Raw genomic sequence first — 6,510 nt, forward strand, 5'->3', positions numbered from 1 at the left:
ATTCGCAAGGTTTTTGCGCTAATGCCTCTCTGATTTCACTGGACGTCACTTCTTTTTTTTTTCACTAGGGTAAACTTAAGTGATTGGGAATAATTCCATGGTGCTGATTTTAAAAATGTTGTCAGAATTTCAGTGATGTCGAGAAAACCCACTTGTAGAGAAAATATATATGTAAAAACGACTTGTTTGGGTTGAGAAAATGTTTAACGTAGAGGAGCGAACAACGTTTCCTCTTGATTTTGAGTTATTGTAATATCTTAATATTTTATTTGTACTATGTGAAATACCATGCAATCAACTCGGTACAGTATATTTATGCTGCGAAATTAAGTTTACTTTGATAATTTAATGGGTAAAAGCAGCCCTGGATTAACCATTAAGCAAAATAAGCATGTGGTTAGAGCACCAAGGGAAGAGGACACCACAGAGTTTTCCCCCCACCTAACATGCCCTTAACTTTTTCACTACCACACTCAATTTTTTGTAATTGTCCTTATCTGCTGTGTTCGCCTTTACTCTGCATTGTTAAAAAAAAACAAAACGTTTTCCTTGGCTCGGTGAGTGACTAAAGTTTCGAAAAACTACTAAACTATGTATCTGAAGTAAGAAGTCATTGATTTGCGAAAGATTACTGTAAAGAGCAACACAAAATGTTGATAAAACTTCAGGTAAAAGATGATTGTATGTTATGATGTCTGATCTTGAAGATTAAATATTTTTCTCAATCATTCCTTCTGTTGTGGCTATTTATAAGAAATTATAGACAGTAGAACTGTTTTGTTTTACATTTTACCGCTTTATTCAGTCACATCCACAAAAAAAAATTAAGAGTATAATACCACAGATATATAAGTCAAACGAAATGGTGACAAATGTGTACAAAAACGTGGCTAGTTTTATGGGGTTTTTTGTTTCTGTTTTCCTACGTTATATTTAGGTTATTGTCTCGTTTGTTTTCGTTTTATCTGCGTTAGCATTGCATTATTCATGTGTGTTTTCTGATATTTTTATAAGTGTCTTTCTCACTGAAGCTTTTTTGAACCGTAATTTTTTTGCTTCAAGCTACTTGCTGTAAAAACAAAACCTCCTTTGTGTATGGGTACATGTTTTAAAATTTATCATTCCAAGAAAAAATTCAGAAAGGAATTCCACTGTAGCAATGCCACCGTTCATATATTACATGTAATTTATAAGAGTATTTGAGCATGTATGTATTCTCTTGTAATTATGTAATAATATAAACATATCTGAAGCTGAAATTTACTTAGGGGATAAATAGCCAACAAAATTTTGTCAAATATGCCATTTTTAGACCCAATTATATTCTCCTTACTTCTTCCGTAATCCGGCCCGGCATGGTCAAGTGGGCTGAGGCGTTCGACTTGCAATCTGAGGGTCGCGAATTCGAATCCCCGTCGTACCAAACATGCCCGCACTTTCAGCCGTGGAGGCGTTATAACTTGATAGTCAATCCCACTATTCGTTGGTAAAAGAATAGCCCAAGAGTTGGCGGTGGGTGGTGATGACTAGCTGCCTTCCCTCTAGTTTCATGCTACTAAATTAGGGACGACTCGTACAAATAGCCCGTGTGTAGCTTTGCGCGGAATTCAAAAACAAACTTTCTTGATCCTATGATGACGTCATAATGCCCCGCCCCGTCTCTCTGATGATACTTCTTATTAGACAAATGAACATTATGAGACAGAAACAAAGAGTGTTATTCAACTATTTTGCGACCATAAATTCAGATCAATATGTGTTCTATTACTGCGCCGATCAGTCTAAAGGCGATAATTCGACTTTTTAAGTCAAATTGCGTAAGACTTTAACATGCACGACAACATGATTCTTAACGTTGTTATGTGCACTACTAGTAGTAGTACAGTGCTGTGGCACCGTGGTCATACAAAGATACTGTAAAGAAACGACAAATCAACAAAATCAATTTAGGATTGTCTGAAAATAGTGCATGAATTGAACAAGTTCATGTGAGCAGGATTAGTGCTGAGTACTAGGCTTAACGTTAGTGGCCTCAGTTGCAATGTATTAGCCTTAGACCTAACGTTAGTGTTGTTATCTGAGAACCGAGAGACAATAACATTAGGCCTAAAGTATTGTAACTAGTTTAGTGTAAGTAAACTGGAAACGTTACTGTAGCCTGGAATAATGAAGTGGACTATTCAAAATTTAAGGCCGTCATTTTGAATTTGTCTTCGCATCCAGCCATGCAGAAAGAGTTTCAGACATATGCTTATTTTGTTGATGTATGGTTTGTTGGCTCATATAAAGTCCCAGGTTAAATCTGAGCTCAAAGTTGAGGTTACGACTCATTCTGTAGATATTTGATTAGGATTAAGGTACTCTAGCCTAAGCCTAACCCAGTATTTAGTAGTTCAATGTGCAGTACAATTTACAGTTGTTTTTATGTTATGTATGTTCACCAGTACAGAATGATCACTGTGTATATAGGCTACTACAGTGTGTGTTGTTGATCACAAATTGTTTTGTAATACTGTTTGGCTCACAATGGATTTGCATATTATCATTGACATTGCTTCTTGCATACAGCTACCATAGCAACAACCTTAATGAAACTTTTGCAGTGACTGAAAACTAATTATCCTAAAATGGATTGAAGCCAGTCTTGAATCGATTCGAGACTGGTCTCAAATGGTTTTCAACCAATCAGAATGCAGCAAATCAATAAAGGTATTTGTGAATTTATGTTTATGTGCTGGTAGACCTAGGTCCTAGAATAACTTCCTGACAATATTTGTCTAAATGTAGACCTAGTGTTTAGTATGTTTCATTATCTTACCAACATTTTTCTTTATGAATTTCAGTGTTTTTCTAATCATTATAACTATATATGATCCATATTATTTTGTTTTTTATTTTTGTTTCTGTATTTTCAGACTGCAAGATTAAACGTGTTAAACTGAATGGTGCACAAAAAAGAAAACAGGCAAAAAAGAACCAACAAAAGGCTTTGGATTTAGTAGCCGAGACTGGAAAGTTAATTTTTTCACTCAACTTACTCAACATGATCTTCCAAATCAAAACCCATCTCTGCCATCAGAAGTCACTTGCTCTGTATCTGACTCTAACAAGATTGAAGTTGAACCAAGCTCCACTCCTACAAGTACCACTTGTAAATTCTTCTAATATCTCTAGTATTAATGTTGATGCAAGTTGCTCTACAAGACAGTCTGAAGTTGAAATAATTTCTAAAAATGAAATTTTTCTCGACTTTGGTAAAATGCTTCAGTCTACAAAAGATGAAAAAACTAAAGCAAAAGATCCAGGGTTGTGGCTCGATTTATCTGCTGATGATGTGACTTATTGGATTGCTTGTGGACCCACTGACTGTCAACACCACAATGAGCCATTTGGCAAATCTTGCCGGACTTTCAATAGTGGCAAACTAACGAGATACTGTCACAAAAACATTTCTTTAGGGTAAAAGCCAATGGTAAGCAATACAATAGAGAGTGGTTATTGTATTCACCATCAACAGGGTCAGTTTACTGCTTTGTTTGTTAGGTTTTTGGCCCTAAATTTTTCTCATGTTTTGTTGAAATAGAAGGGTTCAGTGACTGGCGAAATGCTATTGTAATTGATCATCATGAAAGAAGCACTATCCACCAAGACTCTATGCTAACATACTTAACTCGCAGACAAAGTTTAGGCTTGCGGCAAGAGTTAGAAAAACAAATTAAAGAACAGTGCAATTACTGGGAACATGTCTTGGAGCGTGTAATAGCTGTTATTTGTACGTTAGCTGAACATGGCCTGGCTTTTAGAGGAACAGATGGAAAATTTGGTTCACTGCAGAATGAAATTTTTTATGGCTCTTGAGCTCATAAATCAGTTTGATCCATTTTTAGCAGGGCAAAGTTAGAAATATGGAAATTCTGGAAACGAAAATTCTTCTTACTTGTCCAAAACCATCTGTGAAGAACCCATTGAACCAATGGCTCAGAAGGTCCACGTGTTCATTATTGATGGAGTAAAATCTTCTGATTATTTTAGCTTGTCAATTGTCTCGACGTCAGATCTACCACATATAGATCAATTAAGTGTTGTACTCGATACTTAAAAGATGGGCAGCCTATTGAACGCTTTTAACCCTTTTGGAACTTAAAAGCCATACTGGGTAGGAAATGGCAAACCAGGTATTGCAGTACTTACGTGAAGTTTGCAGACTTAATTGTTCAAAATTTAGGGACCAGTCTTACAACAATGCTGCTAACATGTCTGGGCGTTATAAGGGGATGCAGCAAAATATTTTAGAAGAAAAAAAGGTTGCCATATATGTGCCCTGTGCAACCAATTCACTAAATCTGGTAGACCGAAATGCTGTTAACTACTGTCAAGTGGCAGTTAATTTTTCTCTACTATGCATTTGCTCTATACATTTTTTTCAGCATCAACTAGTCGGTGGAAAATTCTTAAAGCTTGTCTTGGAAATAAAAGTCTGTTAAAATTTCTCTCTGGTACCAGAGAGGAAGCACATACTATGGCAACATCAGCAATTTTGAAGTCTTTCTTTAAGATTCTGGAAGCTTTAGAATGTCTAGTTGAAGACCAGTCACAAAAGGGAAACGCTAGAAGACAAGCAGACAATAATGCAAATAAGATGCAAGAGCTATAATTTGTTTTTATGTTGATTACGTGGGATGAGATTTTGTAAAAGTTCAATAAAACAAGTCAAAGTGTGCAAAATGAGGATGTGAACTTAAAAACGTGCAGATCTGTACGGGTCATTAGCTGACCAACTACGTACTGTAAGGGATGACTTTATAAGATTTGAAGCAGTTGCAAAAGAAATACTACCAGATGTTGATTACAATGTAGCTCAAACTCGCAAACATGTCAGAAAGCAGGTACTCAGGTACAGTGTAGTACTGCAGGTACTACACTGCACAAGAAGTAGATCTGAACACTTGAGATAAATGTCGTATCACTACCTTCTATACAATTGTTGACAAACTGGAAACCCAGATGACAAGAAATGTGTACAAAGAAACAGCAAACAGATTTTCTTTCCTAAGTGATGTGCCAAATGACGTCACTTCATCTGCTGAAACTGAAAGGTACTCTCAGTGTTTCCAAAAGCTAATTGATGCTCACCCAGAGGACTTGAACACTAATCTTTCTGCCGAGCTTCAGCCATTTCACTCATATGTGCGCCGTAAGTTCAGTGCAACAAAAACTGTAAAACCCAAATTCAGTTATGCTGAGCTTTATAAAATAATTTCAGAAGACAAAATCGAGTGTGCGTTTCCAAACGTAGACATTCCATTGCATATATTTGTAATATTAATGGTAACAAATTGCACAGCTGAACGTTCGTTTTCTCAACTCAAGCATATTAAAAATCCCAACAGAACAACTATGCGATAAGACAGCCTGGAAGAATTGTCTCTGCTAAGTGTAGAAGCAGATTTGTCACGCCAAATTTATTTTTGAAAATTTGATCAAAGGCTTTGCATGTAAAAAAATCTATAAGAAAGCTTTTGAAAATTTAAATTAATATTAAGGTATAAGTAAATCATTTGCTTGCAGGGTTTTAAGTTCAAAGTGAGAAACTATTGACATCAAAGTGAGAAATTTTTGTTAACATCAAAGTGTGAGTTTGTGAACATCAGAGTGAGAATTGTTAACGCAGAGTGAAAATAAATATATAGTAAAAATAATTTTTTAATTGTCATTAATCAAAGAAGTTATTTCCCTCATCATTTCTAAATAAAAGACCTTAGTCATTGCTTGATTTTGACCCATGCCCAATTTGTTAAATAAATATTTTTTTTATTTAATATAGTTGTGAGGTCTGACATGGAAGAAAACAAAAAATGGTTATATATTTTCAAACTTTTATTTCACTTTCAGCACTTATTGAGTCTTAATGTATTGTCAGTTAAGCAGTGGAGGGACCGAGGGAGCATCACTGTTGGGCTGTGCTTAGGGCATCAGTTGCCCTGGGTAAAAGACATAAATTTTGATAACTTAAAACCTTGATTGTATTATATTGGAATAAAGTTCCAAATATATTGTTCATATATGCTGTTTGTTTTCGATATAATAATAGCGAATTTCATCACTTTTGATTCGTACCTACGCTCGCCTCCTCTGCTCGGGAATCACGAAACCTCCATGTGCTCAGTTTGCTAGAATATTTGAGAAGTCCCTTTACTGGGCATAAAAGGGGTGAAGTCAAACACCTCTCTCTCTTAGCTGCCTGTCACTCACTCAGTTTGTCACTTTGCCTCGCTCACCACACATTCAAAAAAAAGTCAGATAATTTCCTTGCATCATACCCTCAATATGTTTCTTTTTAATCTTTTAAACTGTAGTTTTGCAAACAATAAACGTTTTATATATTTTTAGAAAATTATTTGAACTGCTGGTTGCCTTCAGTTCAGAAAAAAATAATTCAAACAGTTTTTGTTACAGTTCTGGAAATATATTACAGTTTCACAGAAGAAAAATATCATACACAAGGTGAAG

At 35.5% G+C, this 6,510-nt stretch overlaps 1 protein-coding gene across 1 annotated transcript; it reads left to right on the forward strand.

The window, feature by feature from the left end:
• The first annotated feature begins 1,685 nt into the window (after positions 1-1,685).
• Positions 1,686-5,696, forward strand: LOC143244375 (uncharacterized). The gene is made up of 2 exons (XM_076488929.1): positions 1,686-2,709; positions 2,916-5,696. Exons 1-2 carry the CDS (start codon positions 2,691-2,693, stop codon positions 3,461-3,463), a joined length of 567 nt encoding a protein of 188 aa, XP_076345044.1. The 5' UTR covers positions 1,686-2,690; the 3' UTR covers positions 3,464-5,696.
• Positions 5,697-6,510: the final 814 nt, after the last annotated feature.

This window comes from Tachypleus tridentatus, chromosome 2, assembly GCF_004210375.1.
Source record: "Tachypleus tridentatus isolate NWPU-2018 chromosome 2, ASM421037v1, whole genome shotgun sequence".
NCBI classification, from domain to species: Eukaryota; Metazoa; Arthropoda; class Merostomata; order Xiphosura; family Limulidae; genus Tachypleus; species Tachypleus tridentatus.